We start from the raw sequence: 26010 nt of genomic DNA on the forward strand, positions 1-26010 counted from the left end.
TTCCAGTTACAAAACATCCAATGATGTTGACTAGAAAATGTGGGGAACAATTATACTAATTCTATTTTTCAAGAAGCAAAACGACACAAATCCGATGAAAGCAAAACAACTCGATGTGAGCTATCTAAAATGGCGTAACAAGATGGCGATATAAAGCAAGCAACTACGATTCCACGATTACTAACTACATGTGCTGCTATATGAATCCCATATAGAAATCCCCGCTTAAAAGCCTAGCACCCTACTACCGATAACAACTGTGTGCGTGCAACTGATAATCTGATACCATTCAACAAGCAGGCAGATCGCGATCGACAAAGATTTGAGGTAATGGCTAAATAATAATTTTATTACCAATCGGTTTGTTTTGTTACGTTGCATAAAGCAAACAATCGTGAATGAATTAACGGTCGAACCATCGAGCAACGAGCGTCATCGAACCTATCGCTCTATCTCTAGCACATGGCCGGAGGCTAAGCCGGTACACGGTTAAAAAACAACGCAAACACAATAAATATACACGACTATGGGGGATACATCGTTTAAAAATCATATAAAAATATATATATTACACTATTCGTTCCTAATGTGGGATAAGCAGTGGGGGGGTGTTAGTGACTAATGCTAGGCAACTACATGATATGTACGTACCGCACACGATCTTACACCACTAGTATTGCACGTTTTCGGAACAAACGTTTCATTGAAGTTGTTTCGAAACTTTGTTTCTTAGCTTTTTTTTGTTTTTTGTTTTGTTTTTTGTTTTGCGTTTTATCATCTTTGCTTCTGTTTGCTTTCTAAGCGAATGTTTTGTCGTACATATCGGGCTTTGAAAAGAAACGAAAAAATACAGTTTTACATGGCTCTAGCAATAGCATTAGCGGCGACTGGGAACGAGAGGCCGCGTGCGTATCTCACGATGGATGCATCCGTTTCGCGGGATGCAACGCTTTTTTTGCCCGCGGTTCCGACGGTAGTGATCGTTCGTAATCGATGCTATCCGATTGTGTTGCAGGCCCTTCCAGCTCTGCATGTCAGCGCAGATGCGCGTGCTACCAGCTGAGTTGAGTTTTCGGCAACGTTACCTGCAACGAATGATAAATTGGTATTAATCTTTCGTCACCCCTTCTTCCTCCCTTGGCCCTCATCATCATCATCATCATTCACCTACCTGCTAGTGTCGTTGCCATACAGCCTACAAGTAGGGTGTCCAGTTTTGCGCATGCATCCGCAAGCAAATTATACGTGCGCGCGCATTAAAGCAAAGTTTTGTTTTGTGTGTTGGTGTGTGTAGTTCAAAGTTCTACGCGATAGCCATCGTACTCCCTCTATGGCACTAGCACCGCCGCAGTATTGTCGTTGTATCCGGCCGCCAGGTTGAGTTTATACTTGTGGAACGATAGGCAGGACGCTACGCCCTTCCTCGGCGCCATGAAGCCTTCGTTGCTGCGCCCCGAGCTGAGCACCACCCCGTCCAGCCCGTAGATGGTAATTTGACTTGTCGCGCAGGCCAGAATGTCGGCGCTCGTGTGTATGGCCATGGCCGAGACGTCCGTTCCGGCGGCCCACTGGTGGTAGGAGGAGTACGCTTTCCGTATATCGTACAATCGGACGCACGCATCTACGCCGGCCGCCACCAACGATTCGCCATCGTCCCGCAAGCAGATGGCCAGCACCGGATTGATGTTTTCCCTTATCGTCGCACAGCGCGCCTCTGTAGGCGGGCAGCGGCGATCGAAGGTGCGCACGCTTCCGTCGTAAAACCCGACCGCCAGCAAACCGTTCGGAGCACAGGACATCTTCAGTACGGCCGTGTCGGAACCGCTCGGAATATCACAGATACGCATCTCCCGCTCAGCATCCCACAGACGTATGTACTTCGCTTCGCCCGCCGCCATTATCGTTTGCGAGCGCTGGTGCCACGCCAGTATCAGGCCACCGCCACCACCACCACCACCAACGTGAGCAACCGGGGCCGGTTCCGTGCAGCTCACCTTCGCCGCGCTCGATGTGTTGAAGTCCAGCAAACCGTGCCAGGCCGAAAGCAGCTGGTTCTCGTCACTGGTTTCCTTTGGCCGCCACAGCCGTATCGTGCTGTCGCTGTACCCGGCCATTATGACACCGACGTCGTGCGCATTCAGGAACTCCAGCGAGGTGACGGCCAACGCCTGGCTGCCCATGCCATGCGATGCGGATGGTTCGGCCGACGGCTTCAGCTGGTGCGGATACGGCAGCGGTTGCTGTGACTGGGACGACAGCGACGGATGGTGCTGCTCGAGAAACATGATCGATTGGTTGAGCAGTCGGTGCGATCCCTGATGCTGCAGGGACGACTGGTAGCCGCTGCTGCTGCCGGTGCTGGTCAGACTGTTGGTGCTGTCGTAAATGGATTGTCTTTGGGGGGTAAGGGTGTGCGTGACTTCCGTGCTCGTGTTGACTACAATGACGCGATCCCTGGGAAAACGAAACATCAGCAACAGGCACAGTGGTGATTAAAGATTAGCTTGCATTCGCTAGAGTATCAGTCATTTTGAACAAATTCAACTCAGTTTTAATCTAATAGTTGACGACATTTGAACCCTGGTGCTTGGACGTTGTTGTTCGATATTGGATCGATCGCATGACGTTTTTATCAAACCAGCCTTCCAACTCTTGGCATTGGACGACTACCTGCTAGGTCATGCGGGCCATTTAATGGTTTACTAGAGTTATTGATACCCCGCAGTCGGGCAATCAGACCTCACTACGGTTGAAACGGTATGGGAAGAATTCAATTCCAACACGACCCTTAAGTGTGAAAACTGTCGCCACCTGCACCTCGACCACCACCATTACCGACGAAAGTATTGATATGATATAGAAGCATGTTATGGCTGGAATCCTTTTTCAAAAACCATTTTTTTATAAGCCTCACATTTCACGCAATCATCTTATTGTTTATCGTATGAGCCACACAAGTACCCAAAGAAACACAACCCCAAACGAACGAAGCATGTTGTAATTTGTTTATTTATATTGTGTTGTTTTGTAAAAAAAAAGGAAAAAAACATATTTATTTGATCTAATTTCATTTTTACAAGCAAAATAAGATTTTTTACATGCAAACAAAAAATGAACAATGCTTTTGGCACAACGCATGACAGCAGTCGGTATAGGTGAACGCTGGTAGGATTATAATAACATACACTCCCAACTTATAAACAACAATACAATACAATGGACATCGCACAGTTTAGCAAGGGTCTCAATTAAAAAAAAAAAAACATTTGCATACATAGACCCCCGAGGAAGGTGTTCGAGGCAGAGAGGATCACAGCGAGATCGTTGGCTGGAGCAAATGGCGTACAACCCATCGGTGATTTGATACTGTGGCGAGTAAAGGAATGCAACGCTGGAGTGGACAACCAACCATAAGGTGGAGTAGACCAACCACATAATCATGCAATACTTCAAATAACCGACACAAAACTGATAAATAAAAACGACCATTTAAAAATATTGTGCCCGAAGAATTTAGAGACAAAACAGACCCCAATATATGATACTCTGCGTGGTGGGTAAACATTAAAGGTATGTTTCTGATTAATAAAATAGACAGCACATAGTTAACCACAATAATCCACAGTAAAGAATTAACGTACTCTCCCTACAATACTTACCGATGATCATCCCCACACGTGAAAAATCCCAAAAATTGCACACCATAAGTACTACACAGCAGATGGACGATACACACATATAATAAAATGGATTTCAGGGTATCTGGACCTCCAAGGAATCGGAAGGGACATTGCGATTAGGATTAGGATATACACAACGTACAAGTAGAAATCGTGCACCACAATGGCAATAACGAGTGGACCAAAATATCATCAGAAAGGGAAAGAAACGTAACTTCCAACAAGATTTCGACATCGCATGGCTCCACAGAGGCTACAAACGCACAACAAAACACCAGGAATCACCGACATCAAAACAACACACCCCGCAAAGGTAGATGACACTAGTGCAGTCTTTAGCTTCCTTGGAATGCAATCGTTTCGGTCCAGCGTAGAACATTATACCCCTCTTTTTCGCGTGTATATCATATTCCGTGATCGGTGCTTGGCGCATAGTCATTAGAAGAACACGGCCGGCCAGTCCCGCTCCCCATGAAACAACAGTAGTTATCCATATAACAAACTTCATACTCCGTTACAGACTAAACAATTGTCATGAGATGAAACGGCATGAATGGCTAGCGAATGAGAGGAACCTCAGCCGAACAGATCGTTCACGCCGGAATGGAATGCTAGGTGGGACGAGACACGTTCATTCACAAACTACGCGCACACTTACTTGTAGGCGAAAGCCACCTGCTCGTCGTACGGGTTCAGCTTGATGATCGTCGGCGCGTGCTGCGTACGGCAGGACCAACTCTGCACATCCAGCCGCTTGAAGATCGCCTTCTTCCGCTGCAACCGGCCCTCGGCCCGCACCTCCTTGTTGCGCAACCAGCGCGATTTCCGGATGAGAAACTCGTACGAATTGTGGTCCGTACCGGCCGCCGCCCTCGTTTCGTGCCCGCGCTTCGACGGTTGGGCAAAGAAGCTGACCGACCATTCGATGAATTGCGTCGTAACGATCGGTTTCAGCGGTGTGGTGCCGAACGCCGTTGTTGCCGCTGGCAGCGTGTGTGAGCCCGTTGCAGTGTACGCTGCCTTATCCTGGCCGTCCGTATAGTCCGTCGTCGTGGGGCTATCGTGCACCGCGTGGATGCGCTTTTTCATTGCCAGCGGTGTTTGCTGGTTCACGAGCCGATGATGATGGCCTCCGGTTCCGTTATCGGTCGATACGTGCATCCCGTGCGTTGGTGGTGATTCGCCGGCCAGAAAACCGACCCGAGTGTTGGGCGAAGGCGGTAAGCTTACGCTGGCCGCACTGCCACCGTGGTGATGGTGGAGGTGCGAACCCTTCTCGCACACTGTGACCTCTTTCGCGCTGTCGGCCCGCACGTAATCGACCACCTTCTGGGCCATCGTGGCCACCTCCGGGAAGGGATCTTTCGACAGGGCAAGGAACCCGTTCCAGAGCTTCTGGAAAAAGCCAACCATCACGGATTTGCCCACCCCGAGGATGTTACTCGTGCTGGACACGCGCTTCATCGGGTTGGTGATGCTGCGCTCGGGACTGTCCAGCTGCAGGAAGGTACTGGCGAACTGCGTCTCGAAGAACAGCACCATCCACTGGAGTGCCGCTATCAACTCCATCCGCACCAGCGGGCTCATGTCGTTGCTTACCGTCATGAACAGGTGCATGGCTGTGGAGCGATCGATGTTGTTGGCATGATCGGACCGCTGCTTCACCGAGCTGATGAACGTCCCCAGCGCGTACACGGCAGCAGCTCGAACCTCCGGGTGCGGGTCGCTCAGCAACGGGTAAAGCTTTTCGTTCGCGTTGTCTCGCACACCGGACCAGCGCGCCTGCTCGTAATTTTGCCACAGATGTCCCAAACAGATGGCCAACCATTGCCGCAGCAGCGGATTGCTGTCGTCGTTCAGCTGGTCTAGACAGATGGACACCAGCTGGCCCTGCAGCGCGCTCGACTGACCGTTCGGGAAGTTATGCACAATGCTGGCGAGCACGAAGGCAGCGTACGTGCGGTGATTGCCCTTGAACGGTTGTCCGCCCGGGTTGGTTTCTTGCAGCGCGGTCAGGAAATACTTATGGCCCTGCTCCCGTATCAGATCGATCTGGCACGTTCCGTCGACCGCGACAATTTTCGCCCAAATAAACACCAGACACGGGCGCAACTCTTTCGCCGAACTTTGCAACAGCTTCAGCACGTACGGGAAGATGCCTACGCTGAGCGCCAAATTCACGGCCCACGGTCCCAGATCGACAAAGTGTCCCAGCAACTCCAAGGCACGCAAGCGGTGAACCTGCGACAGCAGCACCTGCAGCACGATCGGCAACTGCTCCGGGGGGCTGCGCTGTTCCGTGCTGCCCTCCAGCCACACCTGAAACGCGGTCAGTTGCTCCTCAAAAAACGGCGAATGCTGGAATGGTTTTCCCTTCTCCAGGATGTCCGGCAGCTGGGCGAGCGCTTGATCGAGCGCCAGATCCCACGCCGACCACATCGGGTGCCGGTAGCTGGGCGGTAGCGCCGGGCTCGAGATCGGCGTACAATCGTACGCGCGCAGGATGCGCTCGGCTAGCAGGAAGTTGCGAAACAGGCTCGCCACGAGCAGGTCTTGACGAAACAGTTTCTGAAACAGCTCCGGCCGCAACGTGTTCCACGCGATCGTGTCGGTGATGGCGGTAAAGATCCAGTTCAGCTCACCCATCATCGTGCGCCGATCGTTCAGCTGTCCGGGAATCTTCTCGATCAGCTCCTCCGTCACTTCCGGCACGAGCTGGGAGGTGGACTGCAGCGTGAACCATCTCAGCGCCATTTTGACTGGCGTCGTAAGGCATGACGTAAACAGGTCGGCTGGAAGGTTCGGATTCATCGGTAGCAACTGATCGGCGGCACACGCCGCAAGCTGGATGCAGTTCCGGTACGTCGTCGTGCCGGCCGCTCCGGCCGAAGGCGACGGTGACACCCGGCTATCTTCCCCGGACTGCAGATCGCCGCCGCTAGTGGCGTGCTGCTGACCGGCCGTACTACCGCTCCGGTTTCGCATCTGCTCCATTTCGCTCTCGTGCTGTTCGGCGAACGTGTTGAAGCTGTTCACGATGATGCCGGCGTTCGAGCAGTCGTACACGTAAATCGAGGGCGCACCCATCCACGTCTGCAGATCGTAGATCGACAGCGGGATGTACTGTGTGAACGTCTTGTTAAACACCCATATCTCACCGTTGGCCGTCGGACGCGGCACCCCGTGCCCGTTGTAGTGGAACAGCACCCGCTCCTCCTTCGCGGTCCGGCGCAGCGAGGTGCACAGCTTCTTGACGTCCTCCATGTTCGGGTCGAGCGAGTGCCGGTATCGGGCACGGGGCTGCCACCGCTCGTACTGCTTCTGCAGCTGGTAACTGATCATCTCCAACGCTTTCCCGGGCGAATAGGATGTCGGATTGATCCAACATTCGGCGCGCGCACATTTGTCGATCTTTACCACGTCCGGCGGATCGACGCCAATGTTCAGGCACAGCACCAGCGCTACGCTGACCGTTTTCATGCGATCCCGCACGCGCCAGCTTTGCGTCGTACAATTGATGCCCACTATCTTGTCCAGGTGGCGCTCGCAGTTGAAGCAGATCGGCAGCAACGCATCATCCTCATCTTCCGCTTCGTTCGAGTCCTTCGATTGCTCAGTCGTTTCAATCATTGTTTTTCATGCCTTTTTTGCTCCGACTTGGCTAAATGGTAATTTGGCGCGGGACGATAATGTTGTCACGGGATTAAGGCCTGCAAAGAAAATGATGTGAACATTGTATAAAGTCGTAGCCGTAATTGGTGCAGAAACAGTGTTATTTTTGAGCTGGCCCAGCAATTATTTGTACGTGTACGCTCCAGATTATGCAGCAAGCGTCCACATGTTTAAAACATTTACAAGGTTCGAGAAGACAACAATAAGTGGTAGCATAATTAGGATGTTGCTATCTGGAATCCGAAACTCATTCTTCTTTGGCTTACGACTAGCTACGAGAGCATATGCAAAATGCGAGTCAACTGCTGTATCGACCGATTTCGCTGAACAAGATCTCTTTTAGTTTAGAAGAAGACTTATTCGCACCACGGAGTCGGAAAGGAAGTTCTGGCAACGGGGAATCAATCACGAAAGGATTCGATACCCAGCCTTTACGTTACGCGGATTTAGCTGAATCCGTTCAAAGCACTTACTGGGTTCATCGATAAGAACCTAGCTTGATTTAAGCTATCTAGAAGTCACTTTCGGGACTGTATTACTGTGCCGCCTGGTTCTGTTTGTGATTCTTATTTACGTATTTTGTATCCCCCGTTCGAACCTCACTTGCCACTCGATGGTTTAACGGGAGAAATGAAAGCAGTGGAAAATGGGTTTCTCTTCGCTAAAAGAAATAAATCCCTAAATAAATATGAACAGCATAAAATATCAAATCATCCAACATGGCACAATGTAGGAATAAAGCTAAAGACAACCTAGTTTTCCATCATAGAATACGTACCTTAATTGTTGCGCGAACGCGAATAATGCCGAATCAATCTTTTCCCTTTTTTCCTTGTTGTTATCAATTTGGCTTCAGAGTGTGCCACAGCCCACTACTAGCTGCTGGTGGTTCCGTTGCTTATCTCTTGGCGGACTTCACATCCAACGCGCTCTCGGTTCCTGCCAGAGTTGGAAGATTGCCACCTCATGTGCGACACGGTGACAATCTTATAAACATTCCACCGTCCCCAGCTTCACTGTTTCACGTTTGTTTTTATTGCTGTCCCTGCGTACTTGCCGTGACGAATCGTTCCCGTTTCGCTGGAAGGATCGTTGCTATGGGGCCTGTGTTTGTTTTGTATTTTGATCACATCACATGTGGTGCGCACATTGAATGGGGCACGGTCGATACGTCGAAAGTATTATACCACACGCACGCACGGCGTAATTTTATGCGGCCCCTTATAAGCAGGTACTGCGACCGCACTTGCGAGCGAGCGATGAACACGGAGCAGGAATGGCAGCAGGTCCGAGTCCAAGATTCCGAAGCACTTCCCGCAATATACGAAATAGCAAGGGGAAATTAATTCTCGGACACAGTATGCACGCGAATTACGACAGTTCGCATAATCTAGTGCTCCTTTTCTCGGATAACACAGGAGGTTAGAAATCACACGCTTTTTCCTTTTATTGCTGCTGACATTTTCTTTTTCTTCCCAACCCACCGAGCAAGCGGTATGCGTCGAGCTGAACTGTCATTTCGTACGGGCAAAGACGACGCTTCATGCTTGCTCACATTTGCACTTGAAGCGTTTTTCCGTTGTTGGTGGACTATGGATGGCACAAGAACCAATTTTAGTTTGTTATCCGGCATTGTTGTATTTTTGTAGTTTCGTAAGCTCGTGCGCTAGCTCTACGAAAAAGTGCCTGAGTACAGGCATATCCTTCAGCCAATGTTAGTCCTCAAACTTAAACTAGGTAATAACATCGTAATGCTTTCTTGCTCGCTATCTAAGCATTAGGTAAACCTACCAAAGCGAGAAAGGATGATGATGTTGGCACTCGGGGAGCGTAACAGGTACAATTTTTTCGACAAAACGTGGAAAATTGGTTGCTTATAAAAAATCGAAATGTAAAAAAGGTTAAAAATGAAAACTATTGCGAAAACACGTTATCGGAACTTCAGCACGTTAGTTTCTGATATTTGGTGTGGTATTATAAACAAAAGTTAGTTTTTGTATAGTTTTTGTTAGTGTTTTATTGAAGCAATTTATCTAATAAAATACTGGAATACGAAATGTTTAACTACACCATAATTACTTTTAAAACGAAAAGTTGTCAAATAATTACTTCTAATTGACGTTTTGCCAACCAATATGCGACGTGGGTTGTGAAGCGTTTCTAGTGATTTTTGTTACCTGGGATGCTACGAGTTCGAACGAAATAGTGATTATTCAGGTAAATTGCAATTCATGAAAACAACTACAAAAAGATCAAATTGGTACATTTTTGTGGTGAAAGAATAACATTTTATTAATTTTGTACTCAACGAAATTTTTTTTCGAGTTCAAAATATGAAAAATATAAAATTTTAGTACGATGAAAAATGGACGAACATGAAACTTCACGCACTTGAGTATAAACACGTTTCAGTGAAAAAAAGAAAGAAACCAAACGTAAACACTACTCGCACTCGTCGATTTTGTTTTCTGTGCATCCTCCCAACACGTAGATACCGCTGTTTTCCCTTTATCCATGAATCCCGGAAGATTGGGTCTTACGCCTCTCCTGCAAGAGAACCCGCTATGGATTTCGTGGCACGATTCGAACTGGATACCGGTGCTGAATCCTGGCAATGTGATGGACTACTTTTCGGAAAAATCGAACCCATTTTACGACCGAACATGCAACAACGAAATCGTGAGAATGCAGCGGCAAAGCCTGGAGCTTCTTAAGTATGGCCAAGGGCACACCACACACCCCATTGGCAGCATTGACTAATTATCGCAAATTTGCATCCAATTCCAATTGCAGCAACATGACGGGAGTGGAATATATTCCCCTGCACGTCCAGGATCCGATTCTGTACGTCATCCGTAAACAGCACCGCCATTCTCCGACCGAGGCTACACCGATGGCCGATTACTACATCATTGCGGGAACCGTGTACCAGGCGCCCGATCTGGCCAGTGTTTTCAACTCGCGAATACTGTCCACCGTACATCACTTACAGACAGCGTTCGATGAAGCCAGCTCGTACTCCCGGTATCATCCGAGCAAAGGATATTCGTGGGATTTTTCTTCAAACAAAGCTAGTATGTGTCTGTGTGTGAGGGCTGGATAGAGCGGGTATTTGCAAGAGAATGATTTGTTGTTTGCTTTCATGTTCTAGTTGCTGAAAAGACGAAAACACAAACCAAGAAGGAAGCTCCGGTGAAGGAGGAACCGAGCTCAATATTCCAACGGCAGCGCGTGGACATGCTGCTGGGTGATTTGCTCCGAAAGTTTCCTCTACCTTTGCCGCAGACAACAAACAATCCTGCTGGAGCTGCTGCTTCGGAGGGGAATAGCGCCAGCAATAATCTTGGAGGCGTTGCTGGGGACACCGATCACGCCGGTTCCGACCATGGCATGATCAAACAGGAACCAACCGATGGCGTTGGCGGTGGACGGGGAAGCAGTAACGAAGTGCCACCGGAAAAGAAAATGAAATTATAATCCACTTTATGTACCATGAACTCAATATATCTGTAGCCAGCAGAGCGGGGTTTTATTTGCTGTAAATCCAAAGGAAGTATATCGTCCCTTCCGAGCGCACCTCTCGCAGAATGTGAAGATGTCGAAGCATCTGCAGCTTTGCATAGCTCTTCTTGTCCACTACTTTGCCAGATTTGCGAGACAAATCGTCTTGCGTGATGAATTTGTCATCTGCGGAAGAAACAGATGCAGGTATTCTGGATTACTGCACAGGCAGCTATGAATGGGGAGTCGCACTTACCGGGAAAATTGGCTTGTTGGCTGTTGTACTCTTTCCATAGGTTGAGATCGTGCTGATTCACGATAACCTTGCGGTGCTTGTACATGAGTGTGTATTTTTCCTCGAAACATTTGATGACCTCATTCTCGAGAAACTGTTTTAGTTCGGACAGTTGCATCCGTCCCTTCAAATACTTGGGAATCGTTTCAAACTGTTCCTCCTTGATTTCCGCATCAAAGTCATAGAAGTGGAAGTTCCTTGGCTTCGAACGTAACGCGAATGGAGATTTAGAATAATCCAGGAGATGCATTTTGGAGGGATTCGATTCGTTTTGCAGCTGAAAATCGCATGTTGCACCATTTAGCACAATTTCTCCTTTCCTTCCCTAATCGTACCAACTTACCTCCTTCAGTGGCATCTGTTGTTTCGAGCTAGAAGATTGGGCGGCAGGTTTAGCATTTTCATTCTGTTCAACGAGTGTTCCTACCTCCAGTAGGTGAAGCATAAGCAGCTCATTGCGTCGCATTTTCTGCATTATTTCCATAAACTGGGAACACACATCTTTGCGATCGATTTCGAGATATTCTTTGGTGCACTTTAGCTTCTCGGCAGCACTGCTAGCTTCTTCTTTCAGAGCTCGCAAGTCGTCCGCTACGAACGCCTTACATTTATAAATGTTTAGAAACAGCTCAATACGTTGCATAGTGTCTAGCTGTTTCTGAAAAATGTTTTCTAGCGATTGGTCCATTTCGTTCGCTTGCCTTCTGCACCGCACCGTTTGTTTGTGTTCGAAATTGTATCTGCAAATTGGTGTGTTTGACGTTTATCTGACGTTTAGCTTTTATAGCACGAAGACGTTTATGGCATTTGGGGAAATTTAGTTTTTGTTGGATTTTTAAATGTACCGTTTAGTTCGTGAAAGTATTGAAATATTTCAATCATTTAACAAACAGTAAATATTATAAACGAAATAGCAGTTTTCCTGGAACATAATACAAAATTTACTACAAAAGTTATGAATACTGCCTTGCAGCTATTCGGGCCTCAATTACAGGCCTCAAATTTCATAAAAACAAAACTCCGAATAAACTACCTTTATTGGAAAACTCTACCACATTGGAAGCAGAGATTTCTTTTTGAAAAATCTTTATATTGTGCATTATGCAAACATATTCTCTGAAAAAGCATGCATGCACAAAGTATTAGCTCACCATAGCAAAGCATGGCATTCAGCGCGTTACAATGTTTGTAGTCCACGAGCTCCATCGTGCGTTATACAAATAGACGCAAAAGCTTGCAACGTGCTGCACCTACACAACTCACACCGAATGCACTTGTGCGGCGAGCGGAACTGCAATTAAATGTGTTTGATGAGTCCTATTTTTAAGCTCCCTAAACCTCGATCTTCTGTGTTTGTTAAATATAGATGTGTGCATGTACATGTAATGTAGCATTTAGGAGGCACTTAGAGGATCGTAATACAAACACTTTGTTCGGCCGGCACGGCTCGTCTTCACGGTGTTTGCATGGGTGGACGTGCGAGCGCTGGCAAGCAAAAATACGTTTGTAGTGAGATCGATCGCAATCATCAATCAAGTTACCCCGCAGCGATCTCACAGCCTATTGCGACGTGCGCAAGGTTTTCATTTAACGTTGTGCAGTGCAATCGATCGGCAGCAGCTCCGCAGTTGCGAGTATTCGGCAGTACAGTTTGGTCTCGTTTGTACCCGTTGGAAACGTCGAAATGGCTTCTAAATCTGCTTTCAAATGCCGTGCCCATGCACACGGCGCCAAACGCAGAGAAAGTAGTAAAGTTTTCGAAATTGAACAATGCATGTACAATTTATCAGAGGACTTTTTCCGCCAGACCACACTGCGAGAGCCTGCTGCACCGCTGGCAAGCGATGTCGGAGTAGTTGAAGGCGTGTCGGAAGCAGAGTCCTTCGATAAGGAAGCAATGGTACGTTCCGTGCACCAGCTAGAGGACATCCTGCGTCGTCCGATTTCCGATGAGCTGCTGAGAAAAGTGTGCTTCAGCGAAATGTTGCTAGTGTGCGACGGCAGCGAGACCATCGTCGGTGGGGCCGCCATCAGCGTGAGCCTGATTGCGGAAGAAGTGTTGGCGGCATTTTCCAGTACGAGACTTACATTCCTTGGACATTCTACGGCTGAAAGTGAGCTGATGTCATTTGCGGACAGAAACTGTCGCCCGCTGCAGGAGCGAAAATGTGAAACGTTGTTTTCCGGCACTACCAGGCAGGTGGGTGGATTGTGGGTCAGAAGGACGGGCGGTTGCTGCTTCACGCGGCCGTGTGATAATTAACACATCATATTACCGATGGCAACAACGACGTCAAGCTTACGTATTATTTTGAATCTTTTTTCCTTAACAGGAGAAACAAATACAGCTCTACTTTGATGAGGCCCACAACGTCACAGCGTATCGGCAGGAAAGTAACGGACTGCGCACCGAAAGCTTCCACGGGATGCTGTCGGGACCGGATGGAAAGGCAGCGGATAATAGTGACATGAGACAGACCATTTTACCCGACGGATTGCAATTGCTACTGCTGCGCTATTTGGTGTTGAGCAATTTCGTAGGCGAAATCTGTAGCCAAACGATCGATGTTCAGGGAAGGGTTGGAAATTGTATCCATAAAATTGCAGCTGCGGTTCCAGTGCCGAAATCACGACGACAGAGTAATGCATCCGAAGAAGCAGTAAAAGAAGTTCGCAAAACAACTTGGTACTCGGACGGCACGGTTCCGGAGGAAAGCGTATCACATTACGATTCCACGACTGGTCGGCTGCTTAGGCACGGTTGGAACGGTTCGAACTATATCCTTATTGCGAACCCTCTCGGAAAGACAGCACCTACCGGACTGATGGATCTCGCGCGAAGCATGCAAGATTACGTACAAGCGTTGTCAAGCGTGATCAAAAATCGTGCCTCTGTGAAGGAATTCCTGGACGATGTACATTGCTCGGTGAAAGAAATGGAACGGTGTAAGAATATTGTAAATCCTGTATTAATTGATATAATAAATGAGATATGAAATATATGAAGCATTTGGCAAGCAACATGACTATCTGTGTCCGCGACGAACCGTCCAGGAATAAACAAGGATACCGTCGTCTAGGCGTTCCGTTCCGTTGTCCTAGTGACGCTCTTTATAGCAACATAATGAGCATTGCTGGAGTAAATGATTCCGTACAAGTCTAGGTAAGCCATGAGCGTTGGGCTGGCTTTTTAAGTATTTGCGATTGAAATTTCAGTAAAGATAGAAATGGCTCAACTCAACTGTCCACCCTGTACGCCGTGCGCTTCCGTGTGCATTGAACATCAGCCAATTCAAACGGTAAGTAATGAAAAAGCAGTTAAACGTTGTCAGAATCGATAGTAAAATCATCTTCACCCATTTGGCAGGAAACTTCCATCGATAATCCGTTTCACAAGCCCAGGGAGCCAACGGCGGCGGACATTCATGCATACCAGCAAGAGGTATTGTAGATTAGGTTTTCTTCGTCCTGCTACTGGTTCATTTAAAAAAAATCATTATTGTTTTGCTTTGCCTAGCTGCAAACGAGCCCGGTCGGATTGCCCGCTAGCGATCCACCGCCGTATCTTCCGCAACGTGTTGGAAATTCGGACGGGTATCCTTTGGCGAAACCTATGGGACCAATTGGTCCGTGGGCGACGGGCCGCGTCGATTGGGGTGCATTGTCCGGACAAACCGGCACACGCCCCGTTGTCAACCAGTACTCGATTACGCGTTACAGCGTAGATGAGTGGCGTCAGCGAAATGCGAATATGATAAATGCCTGCGAGTCCACCGTCGACCAAAGCGTGCAGGTGGAAAATGCAAGTAAAAATACCATCATTCGTACGTACGCCATTGCGGACAAAACGCAAACGGATTGCACCCACAGTTTGCACGTGCGAGCCAAAAATATAGACAATTTAAAATGTGAACTGAATCGAGCCATTTCCAGCATGCAAGAAGAAATAGCTGCGCTTGAACGACAACGGCGACGATTGAAACAGTCGCTGGCGGTGCTTCGTATGCCAGAAGCTATCTGTATGAAGCGGTGCACGCACTCTAACGGGCATCTAAAGGGCAATCTAACGAAATTCCAACCGATATCATTTACTTCTAGCGAACGAGTGTTTGGAACGCCGTACGGGACGTCCGGACACTGAGCTGATTCGCGATCGGCCGGAAGAGGAATTAATACAGGAGATAAGTTTGATTTCGGAGATTAAAGCGATTCTACTCCAGACGCTTGCCAACATCGAGCAACAGCAGAGCGACAACCGCGCCGTACGGCAGCGAATGGAATTTGACTGGAGCGAGAAAAAGGTGGCTCACGAAAACGATGCCATTAACTGCAATCTTCGCAACCAGTCAACTAACACGTTGTTCAAACCCGGTGCTACCAGATGCTCGAATGAGTAAGGGCTGGACCTTTGGCTGATCGCGTTAGCCTATTTCTTATTGCTCTACGCTTTGTTCTGTGCTAGGCAATCGACTGAAATCTATTGGGAAAAATTTACACGTGAAACACTGGACATGTACCAGAACTGTCGTCATAAGTCGGAACAGTTGCGGAACACGCTGGATGCGATACTTACAAACGCTGCAAGGGATTTGCGAACTCAAGCCGATAGTGTGGAGCGGGCACTAGCTACGCGCATTTCATGCATGGAAGAAATTCGAGAAAAACTGGAGATAGATCTCCGGACGGTTAGTATGGTGCTACCAGCAACGCTCTGCTACATGATAATGCTCCTCGTGTTTCTATCTAATCCTGTTACAGATTCTGCAGCGCTTGGCAGACACCGAAATTCAAATTGAAAAGCTGAAGGTAGCCATACGGAACATGGATTACTCTATGATGGTTGTGCAAACGCGTCTAGATAATCGCAATCAGCGCCCGCGGGTGGAAAACTGTCGTGATCAGCCGCAAAATTTACTGATTGCCGAGGTCAAATCGCTTGAGGTGGGAACTTCTGCAATGAACGCTCAGCTGAAACAGGAAGAGGACGTAAAGCAGGAGCTTATCAACCGTCGCAATGAATTGGAGCGGGAAATCATGCTAAAGCGGCGCACTATCGCAATTGATCGAGACCGTTGTCAACTGCTGCGATCCCATTTTCCTTCGTCCACTGCCTTGAGTGGTTACTGAAGCTGAACATTTTCAACAGGAGCAGTAGCTGCCTTGACTTTGGTAATCACATTTTATTAGTGTCTTTTGCGCTCTCCTTCTTTCTTCTAGCGCGCACTTAATTATTCACAAATAACTCCCAGTCCATCCATTGCACGAGTTTGAATGCTAGATACACGGGAATGAGCGTTAGTGAGATGTACACGTAATAACTGAGGTCTTCCTCCATCGGAAGTACATACTGATTGAATAAAACCGACGAATTGTTGTGCTTTTCACGTATATATGTGCTGCTGAGAGAAGCTTGATTTACGTCTCATTTGGCGTTTCGGCTGAAAGTATAACAGACAAAAATCAGTACGTTGAAATGTTTTACTTGAAAGCTTTATTAGTTTCTTACCTTTAAGCGATTGTTCAATTGTGCTGCTGTATTTAATTTTCGATTGTTTCAGCAAACCAGAAAGAAACCAAAACACCCGATAATATGCACATCAACATCAACAAATCGGCTGTCAAACTTCGGGAGAAACTGTCAAAATTCGGCTGTTGCAGATTTTTTTTAAATTGCGGATTCCCAACTAGCATTGGTGAGACAGGGTTACTCGACAAAAACGGAGAAAGTTCACCAGCAGGAGAAGCGGAACAGTTTTAGTACAATTTAAATTTTTCATCTACCCTGTTAGCAAGATCGTAATGCTTTCTCGCTCTATCTAAGTAACAAGTAAACCTATCAAAACGAGAACGGATGATGATTTTGTCACAGGGATAGTGATCGATATTCAGGTTAAATCATGATTCTACATATAAAAGCTGAGTTAAATTATGCAACTCGTAGTATAGGAATGAAAAATTAATCAGCAGTTGGATGCTAGGGATGCAATGTATTACTCCTGTGCAATCAAATGCTTCGTTTCCTAAGCGCCACAAAATGCTTAAACGACTTCTGAACGGGGTCGTTTGGACCAAAGTTTGAGTCTAAACGGAATGTAAAACGACGACGTTCTACAGGGGCTCAAAGTCTGAACAGGCCCATCACAGAAGCAAAAAGCTGCTCAACATCCCTTAATTGCTGCTCTCTCTTCTCTTAACTTTTGACTTTGCTCGATAACCTTTGAAGTGAGTGAAAGGGGAGAGACACTTTTTGTTCTATGGCTTTATTGCAGATTTGTTCCTAGAGACACCCGTTCGATAACTCGAAGCGTTACAACTAGGTTTGTGATTCCATGTGTTGCGTCGAATGATATTTGGTGATATTCAGAACTCTTCTCGTACCGTTATTTAAAGGGATTTGTGCATATAGTCTCGGTAATTTTGCTTTTTGATAGTGTACAAACGCCATATACTGAACGCATCACTTTGAGTAGGCTTTTGTGAAAAAAGTATTTTGATTTTTTTTTTATATGGACTTTTATATGGCTTCTGGGATATCAAAAGTACGTCATGTAGAGAGGAAACCTCTGAAACTCAGAATCTTGATTTTTTTTAAATATACTTTTTGACTCAGGCATAACGAGAGGACGCCATCTAGTGACCAAACCACTGAAGCTCTGAAACTTTTATTTTTTTATGTGGACATTCTGTTTTCCAGTTGTTTAAGCTTAATTTATGACGCGTGAGTTATTTAATATCTTAGACGAACTCAAGTAATATTCAATTCAATAATAATTATCAATAAGAACGACCTGGTTGTATTGCAACTCGACTTTCTTTTATAGGTTAGGATTGACTATTTAATTGAGGAATGGCTTTCACGCTCTACTTGAAATACGTGAAACCATATGAACACTAACAGCACGGGTTTTGACGCTATTTAACATATCTACTTTATTTCGTTTGATGAGTATGAATAAAGCAAACTGTAATTCAACTCTTTAAATTTCCAAGATGCAAATGTTAGGCGAAAATCTTGAGCAAAGTTTTATTTTGATTTTATAAATTAAATGGACGATGAAAATGTTTTAAAAATATAATAGAAATTGAAAACCGACTTGAAGTATAATCACAAAATAGATACACAAAAGAATGAATGAAAAAAGATTTCATACCCGCTTCTGTGTGAAGACCGGAGCCGCTGTCGCCTTGGCCATAGGTTTCGCCCCAAAAGTCGTTTTACAATTTTGAAATGTTCAGTATGACCAACGTCCAAGCGGTATCGAGCAGTATTACAGCAGGATCAAGACCGCAATGCTGATGTAGCTCCTGATAAGTAAGCTTTCCCATATCTTCATCCGTGAAACACATAGATCCAAAAAGCCTCCAAATTCACCACAGTCGCTCGTCACCGAGTTTCGAAAAACAACAGTTTGGCAATCTATCCTTTCCTAAACAAAAAAAAAAACCTCCCCTTAACAAACGCAAATAAGCAAAACTATTTGTTTGTTTGATTGCAGGATCTTTACTTCAGTTTCAAGTTTTAGCTATCAAACTAATGGCTAATCATAAATTGGTCGAGGTTATTTTCATTCTACGGATCTAATGTCTACGGTCGTAATGAAGCGGATGAAAAAGTGATGAGCAAGTAGTTGAGATTATTTCATTATTGAGCCTTGCATTCACGCGATTTGAAAAATCGTACCGTGTTTCGAGCATTTGAATTTTTTTTCTGAGTATTTGGAACTCAAAGACAATGGCTATTCCATGTGGGGATTTCTTGGATGGCGAGGCCTTGCCGGTTCCATTGCCAACCTCTTCATGGACGCCCATTTCACTCACCGATTAGCCCTTGATTGCATTTCACGCAGCATCTTACTCTTATCGTAGCTCTAAAATGAAAAAATATAGATATTTTAATTTCTCACAAAATGGTATGGAAAAGTTTTATTTAAAAAAGAAAACTGTTTTGAAACGAGAAAATATTTTACCATAATGCACTAGGATAAAATATTTCACTTAGATTTATCTCATGAAACAGTAGCAGTAGTACTACATTAGCAGCACAAACACCTGACTGAATGCACTCGCGTTTTGGAAGATGTTGACGTAAATATTATCATCAGTAAATTTTCCGCAACGACCACTGATCTGCTCCAATTGAATGCTTATGTCCAAAACAACCCCGGCCAGAGAGAAAGTTTTCACATCCATCGGCATGGAAATGAGACAAGCGAACTGGAAAGGAAAACAAACCACACCACAGTGAAGGTATTCCGTTTCCGTGGCAGCCAGCGAATAACGCGCAAGTCCGCTACTAATCTCAGTGTGCCGTCCCAGTTTCCTTCTCCTCTCCCGTTTTCTTCCCCTTTCGATCCTTCTTTGTTAAAAACACCAACGTACTATGCTCCTCCCCGTACGCTGGTAATGGGGTTCTCAGTGGGCGGAGCAACAGATATGCGTTGAAAAATTCGCATGTTCCGCGAAATCGGCGCACGAGCTCGGAAATGCCGCCAGATTCTATTTGTTGCTGAGTGCGAACGGATGCACATCATCGCTCTCAGAGTGCAGTGTATGTAACTGGCGTGGAATAGGGTTGTAACGCTGATACAATCGCAGTAAAGGATAGCACAGAACACGGGTCGAAGGCTTGTTTCTGTTCGCTTAATAAGCACGCAGATAAAGCAAAATAAATCGCTAATCGGGACGGTTTGAATGGTAAATGATAATTAGTGATCCAGCAGTGTTCTAAATAACTTCAAATCGTCGCATCGGATCGTGGATGAAATAACTTCACACTTATGCAACTGCCGGATGAATCACGTGCTTTGGAGCAGTCTAGTTCAGTTGCGAGAAAGTGGAGAAAGCAGTGGAATCGCGTTCAGTGAGGTGTGTTGTTTTTAGCCGAAATTAAATAATGCTACAAAAACGCGTCCTCTTGGGCTAGAGAAGTGCCGTTCCAAATATCGCACAGTTGTTGTCAGTTGCAGCCGACTAGGACCAGTAGGGCAGGTTGCTGCCCCGTCCGTGTTATTGTTTCCGTGTGTATGGTATTTGTTTTCGGAGGAAGAAGAAACAAAGCAAAGCCAAGTGCCACTGTGCCTGGGAAGGGAGCCGCGCCAGGAAAAAGGGAAAGCTGTCTCCGACGTTGATCGCGATGGCGAATGGTCCAAAGTGAGCCGAGTGTATGGAGCTTGTTTTTCCTTAGGAAGGTTTCCTTTTTTTCTTTTGGTTAAGCACAACTCTTCACAAACAGAGCTACGGGGCGGCTCCAGCAGGTACGGATCTGGACCCCGTTAATGTCGGTCAGTGCTTCCGTGTGGACCGTGTGCGACCATGCGATTAAGTTTAATCTTCCGTGCTGAACCGGTTGATGCGAGTGGACTGTAACAGGTGGTGATTGTGTGTGGTGATTTTTCTTGGGAATACTTATCAGGAGTAGCGGATCAGCTATTGAGCAACAACTTTGGAATAATCGTAGCTCTCCCGAGTGCACAGTGTGATTGTACAACCTATGCGACACCAGGTCGAGGGAACCAAACCATCTTTTATGAAACTGCCATTCGACCGTCTAGCTAGAGTGATGAATCTGGAAGAGCCCAGCTTCGGCGACAACTACATACAGGAGTTTGTGCTGGAACACCTGGACCATGACACCGGACCGAACGTGAAGCGCGAGGACACCAGCCCCTCGGCTGTCCTCGGCAATGGTGCCGGGTCGAAGCACCTCTGGAACGGTCCGACGATGGACGAGAACGGTGGGATCGTGCCGATACGGTTGAAAGCGGTCAGCAACGGTGTGGTCGGCGGTGGCTGGCATCTGGAGGATGCCCGCAAGCTACACGCCTGCTCACCCGGTCCCGGGGATCTGTTCACGCACGTCGGTGCACCAACCCACGGCCAACCGATGCTGTTCAATCCACCGCTCAGTGGCGTTCCGTCCACTCCACCCGAAACGCCACCCGTCATCGGGTCGCCCAACTCGTCGGGTGGCGCTGGCGGTGTTAACGGGGTGGTGACCAGCGGTGGAGGTTATGTTGGCGGTGCGTACTACGGCACCCGATCCCAGACGGGGTTGGTCGAGGAGATGATGTTCCTGCCCCAGACGATGCGTGGTGAGCAACCGCTCGATCTTCGGCCCCTGCACTGTTCCATAGGGCCGGAGGGCGATTGGATGGATCGGAAGGAGTACGCCAGTGTTTTGGCAGTATCGAATGGACAAGGCGGCCAGAACGGTATGCTTGGGGTGGGTGGCAGTGGTGGTGGTGGTGCTGGTGGTCCAGCCGGTGGCAACGGTGGTGTCGGAACGGTGGGCAATACGGGTGGCGGCGGTGGGGTAGTTGGAGGAGGATTCCAGCATCATCATCACCATATCACGGCGGCCCAGCTCGAGTTCGGACCGCTCAACATGCACAGTGTGTCGCATCAACATCCGCACCACCATCACTCCCACCATCACCATTCCCTTCACCCGAACCGACCGCACTCGGTCAGCTCGACCAGCTCCACCATTTCCCCCCGCAACGGCACCAGCAGCAGTGGCGGAGGCAGCTGCTACAATGGTCTGGGAGGTTCCGGCAACGGGCTTTCGTCCGAGGACATCATCAACGACGAGCTTCTGATGACGCTTTCGGTGCGCGAGCTTAACAAGCGCCTGCACGGGTGTCCCCGGGACCAGGTCGTACGGTTGAAGCAGAAGCGGCGCACACTGAAGAACCGCGGGTACGCACAGAACTGTCGTTCGAAGCGGTTGCAGCAGCGACACGATCTCGAGATCACGAACCGCCATCTGCATCACGAGATGCAGCAGATGAAGGTGGAGCTGGCCAAGATAAAGCAGGAGCGGGACGAGCTCATCCAGACGCTGCAGATGCACCAGCGCGAACAATCGGCACAGCACGGCACGGCGAACGTGTTGCAGCAGCAGCAGCAGCAGCAGCATCAACAACATCAGCAGGCCCACCACAAACACCAGCAGGCGCAACAGCAACATCAGCATCAGCAACAACAGCATCAGCAGCAGCAGCAGCACCAGCAGCAACAGCATCAACACTATCAGCAGCAGTCTCGTCAGCAACAACAGCAGCAGCAGCAACACCATCTTCACCATCAGCAACAACAGCAGCAGCAGCAGCACTTGGGATCGTCCTGTGGTGGAAGTGCGGGTAGTGGCGGCGGAACCGGAAGTGGAACCGGGGCTGGAGGAAGTTCAGGTGGTGCGGGTGGAAGTGCTGGAGGTGCCAGTGGGGGTGTTGGGGCAGGGTTAGTTTCCTCGGTGAAGCAGCTGATCGCGGAGAGTGTCACGTCGCAGGAGTACTACGTATGACGCCAGACGTCGCTCGGTAATCATCAAACGCCCTCGTGGGTTGGGCGTTATGCCTGTTAATTCCGAGCTGCAGTGGAGTGTGAGTGTGAGTGCAAGTGGACAACGTAAACTGTACATAGTAGACCTTAGTTGCACGGGGCACACACCGCGGTGATGACGACGAGCCGATCGTGATCGTGTGTGTTGTGGGAATGGTATCGAGGCAAAGCGGGTGAACAGGTGTTCTATTACTTTCTGCAGGATTTTGTACTTTTTATCAGTTTGGTCGAACCTATTTAGGAGTTCTAGAAATTGGTTGAATATCTGTTATTGATGAATCGCTTCTTGTTTATTTGAATATTTTTAAGATGAAGAGCATTTTCTTTGATACTGACATTTTGAAATTAGTTCTTCGTCAGTCTCGGAATGTTAAGATCCTATTTTGATCACATGCTTTGTTACGATCATACTGCAATTAGAATATTACTTTTTCATTGTACAATCTTTCGCTCGAATTGGATCGTACACCTTCGCGCAGTTTTATTTTGTTCGCCTGAATGACTGTATAGTATACGAAAGTGTTGAAACGATCTGCTACTGCTGACCCGGGGGCCTTGCGCTGCAGTGATATGTTACTGTAAAACAAGCAGATAATGATCGTCAGGGTCACCGAAAAACGTTGTAAAAAGAGATCCCGAACGCCACCACTACCAGAACAAGTAGTTTACGAAGTGTTTACGACGATACTAATGGCAAACGTAGCGAATGAAATATGTTGTAATATTCACAGGCACACACACACGTTCATTAATTGTGACAGAAGAAACGCAAAGCAAGCGAAAGGCAATAAGACGATCGGGTACGGTAAATATCATGTTAATAAAAATTACAATAACCGACGATCGCTAGGGAATGATAGATCAATGTATTATGTACCGAGGTGCGAGAAAAAATTGTTTAGCTTATAATTTTTCTGCATCTCTTATCGTACGGCAGCGCTGTAAAGAAGATCGAACGCGCTGACCTACTCGCTAGTGTATAAATAGATAAGAACTCAAAGCAAGCGACGTCGACGGCGACGTTTATCATTAAATGATGTTGACGAAAAGTAAAAAAAAAAAATTACAAACAAACAAAAAAACACAAAACGTTTCTAAGTGTTTTATTTCTTACGGCTGAGTTGAGTTGCGTGTATGGAAATCGATCGATCCGTTTCGATCGCTGGTTCGCTCGTTGTATGGGTTTAAAAACAAAACTGATCACCAAGGAAGTCGCCAGCGGTGGCAGGAAACTTCAGACGTTGTTTGTTTACTGGCCGTGGACGTGGTGCACGAGGATGGGACATTTTATTTTTATTTCTCCCATTTTGCAGAAAGTCTGTGGTCTGTACTGTGTTGCACTGTTTTCTTTATCCAATGCCGCCGGCCACCATCGAGCGTCGTAATCGTAAACGAAGCGAACACTGGCTGGCTGACTGGCTGACGCGTATCGAATGAAGTATTCGCGCGGGTGGCATTTACCATTCGGAGGTCCTTCCGGATTATGGGCCGGCCAGCCGGTGCCATGCAGCAAGCGAAACGTTTACACTGCTGAGCCACTGGGTGGCTTTTATTTTTTGTTCATTGGACATATAACGCTCCGTTCTGTCAACAGGGATGGTCATTTCCGAGAAACGAGAGAAAAACATTCTTTCCTTGCAGTGGTCGGTCGCTTTGTCGGTGCTGTCGCAACGTTGCAACTTCACTGCGGGTGCGTTTTTCTACGCCGGTGCCACCCAACGGGTGTGTGGAGCAATTTTCCTTCCTACGGTGTTTTAGGCGTTACAGCAATTTATGACCTTTCTAGTAGATATCTATGTCGATTTGGGTGTAGAATAAATTTAGAATAAAATTTTATTTCAGGATATTACTTTGGGCTGAACTTTCAAAGCATCGCTAGAATTTGGAGTAAAAAGGGGTTTCTTGTTTAGAGGGGCATGCCGGGGCGACCCAGTGGTAGAGGGGACAAGGGTGCCAGTCTTTATCGACGGGACAGGGGGTCCAATCCCGGATCCGTCCACCCGTAGTGAGGACCGACTATCCAACTACGTGGTATCATTGAGCTTAGTAGGCTAGAAACGGCAGGCATAACCTAAGAGGTCGTTAGGCTAAGAAGAGAGACAGAGAGTTTTTTCTTCTTCTTTAAACCTTGTGAATTTTTCCCTTTTCAACTACGAAACGATGAGCTGCTACATTTTATTATAAACACCAGTCCACGATACTTTCAACTGCCACGAGCTTGGGTAATAATTTACGCTAGTGTCTTAATTATCGAGCTATTTGTTTATGTCACCAAATAGGAAACCTATAACTCTGCATGCTTCTAATCAGACTTAGACAATGCACCATTCTAGAAAGAGAATAAACACATAAACACTTAGTTCCCCGCAATCGATAATTTCACGCAGGCGATTAGAATTATTACCAAACATAAATACACGCACCGCGGCTGTTTGCCTAATGGGTAGAAATCAAACTGACGCAGCTGCATGTGCTTACAATCATGAATGAATTCATGGGCTCCGTTTCGATACCGGTCTTTGTTCGCGCAGCATTCATTCAATAGCTCTCGCAACGATGTGTGGGCAAGTTCTGGAGACCGATCATTTTAAGCGTAAACACACTTCCAACCAAAACAAGTGTTTGGCGATCAAGTGCTGGCGATGATTTATTGGCGATGCGAGCTAGAAATCTCGATTCGTTTTGTGAAGTGTATCGACTTATCCGTACATTCCAATTCGGCCGATTGTGAATCAATCGTAAACAATACTTTCCACTGCTTGTGCTTTGCTACACCGGAGGGAGTTTTTTGTGACACTTTGAAAAATTTATGAAAAGCTCGGCAAACATAACTTTAACATTTATGTTTACGAACACGCGCTCTACGAACAATCGGCACCCATATTGTCCGAATGTTTGAGATTAGCACACCCCATCAACACACACACACCACCCAACAGCCCCTGTTGGCCTAAGAAACCATGAACCCGCACTCAATCCCAGGGTGCTAAAACAACACCGGGGAAGATATGATAGCGCCGGGCATGTTGCACTCTAGAAACTGACAAGATAAAGTCCAGCCGGAAGCTAATAAAATAAAACACCAAAAAATCCTACACACCGGATCAAAGCGCTTGTCGCAGCCGGACGCCGAGAGAAGGGTAAGCCGGGGTCGTGGATGGTAAATGGTAACGAGCGTGGACGGCATGTGGACATCGGGGATGATGTGTTTCAGCATCAGATAGCACAACGCCCAAACGCTGACCGCTGCCGACGACGGCGCTGGGTATGATATTGGTAACGATGTACGAAAAAACGTGACCAGGATAATGATCGTGATCTGTTCGGGACGCCGTTCTCGCACCCCTTTTTCTGTGGGTTGTGGAAATGTTGGAAACCGATGCTGTAAATGCGAGTGTGTGAGTGTCAACGCGAAGCAGCCACATGCAACATTTGAATGCGGTTGAATTTCAGTTGAGCAATTTGAAGCCATGCTAAGTCCGAAACTAATCGAAGTATTAGTTTGAAGGTTGGGAAGGTTTT

At 47.2% G+C, this 26010-nt stretch overlaps 6 protein-coding genes across 7 annotated transcripts; 3 read left to right on the plus strand and 3 right to left on the minus strand.

Annotated features, from left to right (window-relative positions):
• Positions 1 to 538: 538 nt before the first annotated feature.
• On the minus strand, positions 539 to 8871 carry LOC118513309 (regulatory-associated protein of mTOR). The gene is made up of 4 exons (XM_036058892.1): positions 8131 to 8871; positions 4339 to 7390; positions 1172 to 2454; positions 539 to 1085 (listed from the first exon to the last, which is right to left on the minus strand). Exons 2-3 carry the CDS (start codon positions 7308 to 7310, stop codon positions 1329 to 1331), a joined length of 4098 nt encoding a protein of 1365 aa, XP_035914785.1. The 5' UTR covers positions 7311 to 7390; positions 8131 to 8871; the 3' UTR covers positions 539 to 1085; positions 1172 to 1328.
• Positions 8872 to 9770: 899 nt separating this feature from the next.
• LOC118512031 (mediator of RNA polymerase II transcription subunit 6) lies at positions 9771 to 10895 on the plus strand. Its single transcript, XM_036055823.1, has 3 exons — positions 9771 to 10066; positions 10146 to 10426; positions 10504 to 10895. The coding sequence occupies exons 1-3, from the start codon at positions 9867 to 9869 to the stop codon at positions 10827 to 10829; spliced, it is 807 nt and encodes a 268-aa protein (XP_035911716.1). The 5' UTR covers positions 9771 to 9866; the 3' UTR covers positions 10830 to 10895.
• LOC118512030 (spindle and kinetochore-associated protein 1-like) lies at positions 10851 to 11888 on the minus strand. Its single transcript, XM_036055822.1, has 3 exons — positions 11492 to 11888; positions 11110 to 11425; positions 10851 to 11039 (listed from the first exon to the last, which is right to left on the minus strand). The coding sequence occupies exons 1-3, from the start codon at positions 11834 to 11836 to the stop codon at positions 10882 to 10884; spliced, it is 819 nt and encodes a 272-aa protein (XP_035911715.1). The 5' UTR covers positions 11837 to 11888; the 3' UTR covers positions 10851 to 10881.
• A 650-nt stretch (positions 11889 to 12538) lies between these two features.
• Positions 12539 to 16538, plus strand: LOC118512029 (tektin-4). 2 transcript variants are annotated; one of them, XM_036055820.1, is made up of 8 exons: positions 12539 to 12896; positions 12956 to 13348; positions 13482 to 14447; positions 14516 to 14590; positions 14666 to 15167; positions 15247 to 15541; positions 15611 to 15833; positions 15907 to 16538. In XM_036055820.1, the coding sequence occupies exons 3-8, from the start codon at positions 14376 to 14378 to the stop codon at positions 16273 to 16275; spliced, it is 1536 nt and encodes a 511-aa protein (XP_035911713.1). In that variant the 5' UTR covers positions 12539 to 12896; positions 12956 to 13348; positions 13482 to 14375; the 3' UTR covers positions 16276 to 16538. The 2 variants fall into 2 exon arrangements, with proteins under 2 accessions (XP_035911713.1, XP_035911714.1); XM_036055821.1 differs by lacking the exons at positions 14516 to 14590; positions 14666 to 15167; positions 15247 to 15541; positions 15611 to 15833; positions 15907 to 16538 and having other exon boundaries at positions 12608 to 12893; positions 13482 to 14169.
• Positions 16308 to 16795, minus strand: LOC118512032. The gene is made up of 2 exons (XM_036055824.1): positions 16655 to 16795; positions 16308 to 16586 (listed from the first exon to the last, which is right to left on the minus strand). The coding sequence occupies exon 2, from the start codon at positions 16481 to 16483 to the stop codon at positions 16373 to 16375; it is 111 nt and encodes a 36-aa protein (XP_035911717.1). The 5' UTR covers positions 16484 to 16586; positions 16655 to 16795; the 3' UTR covers positions 16308 to 16372.
• A 2828-nt stretch (positions 16796 to 19623) lies between these two features.
• On the plus strand, positions 19624 to 23570 carry LOC118512028 (homeotic protein female sterile). Its single transcript, XM_036055819.1, has one exon. The coding sequence runs from the start codon at positions 20639 to 20641 to the stop codon at positions 22448 to 22450; it is 1812 nt and encodes a 603-aa protein (XP_035911712.1). The 5' UTR covers positions 19624 to 20638; the 3' UTR covers positions 22451 to 23570.
• Positions 23571 to 26010: the final 2440 nt, after the last annotated feature.

This window comes from Anopheles stephensi, chromosome 3 (genome assembly GCF_013141755.1).
Source record: "Anopheles stephensi strain Indian chromosome 3, UCI_ANSTEP_V1.0, whole genome shotgun sequence".
In the NCBI taxonomy this organism is placed as follows: domain Eukaryota; kingdom Metazoa; phylum Arthropoda; class Insecta; order Diptera; family Culicidae; genus Anopheles; species Anopheles stephensi.

What these genes read in the sequence shown, in the direction of transcription:
- LOC118513309 (XM_036058892.1), bottom strand. Translation starts at nt 7,310, where the DNA reads ATGATTGAAACGACTGAGCAATCGAAGGACTCGAACGAAGCGGAAGAT. An exon ending in CAGGTGGCTTTCGCCTACAA is followed by an intron (nt 2,455 to 4,338) that starts GTAAGTGTGCGC and finishes TCGTTTTCCCAG; the next exon opens with GGATCGCGTCATTGTAGTCA.
- LOC118512031 (XM_036055823.1), top strand. Translation starts at nt 9,867, where the DNA reads ATGAATCCCGGAAGATTGGGTCTTACGCCTCTCCTGCAAGAGAACCCG. An exon ending in CAAAGCCTGGAGCTTCTTAA is followed by an intron (nt 10,067 to 10,145) that starts GTATGGCCAAGG and finishes TTCCAATTGCAG; the next exon opens with CAACATGACGGGAGTGGAAT. An exon ending in TTTTTCTTCAAACAAAGCTA is followed by an intron (nt 10,427 to 10,503) that starts GTATGTGTCTGT and finishes TTCATGTTCTAG; the next exon opens with TTGCTGAAAAGACGAAAACA.
- LOC118512030 (XM_036055822.1), bottom strand. Translation starts at nt 11,836, where the DNA reads ATGGACCAATCGCTAGAAAACATTTTTCAGAAACAGCTAGACACTATG. An exon ending in AACAGATGCCACTGAAGGAG is followed by an intron (nt 11,426 to 11,491) that starts GTAAGTTGGTAC and finishes TGCGATTTTCAG; the next exon opens with CTGCAAAACGAATCGAATCC. An exon ending in CCAACAAGCCAATTTTCCCG is followed by an intron (nt 11,040 to 11,109) that starts GTAAGTGCGACT and finishes TTTCTTCCGCAG; the next exon opens with ATGACAAATTCATCACGCAA.
- LOC118512029 (XM_036055820.1), top strand. Translation starts at nt 14,376, where the DNA reads ATGGCTCAACTCAACTGTCCACCCTGTACGCCGTGCGCTTCCGTGTGC. An exon ending in AACATCAGCCAATTCAAACG is followed by an intron (nt 14,448 to 14,515) that starts GTAAGTAATGAA and finishes CCCATTTGGCAG; the next exon opens with GAAACTTCCATCGATAATCC. An exon ending in TTCATGCATACCAGCAAGAG is followed by an intron (nt 14,591 to 14,665) that starts GTATTGTAGATT and finishes TGCTTTGCCTAG; the next exon opens with CTGCAAACGAGCCCGGTCGG.
- LOC118512032 (XM_036055824.1), bottom strand. Translation starts at nt 16,483, where the DNA reads ATGGAGGAAGACCTCAGTTATTACGTGTACATCTCACTAACGCTCATT.
- LOC118512028 (XM_036055819.1), top strand. Translation starts at nt 20,639, where the DNA reads ATGCGACACCAGGTCGAGGGAACCAAACCATCTTTTATGAAACTGCCA.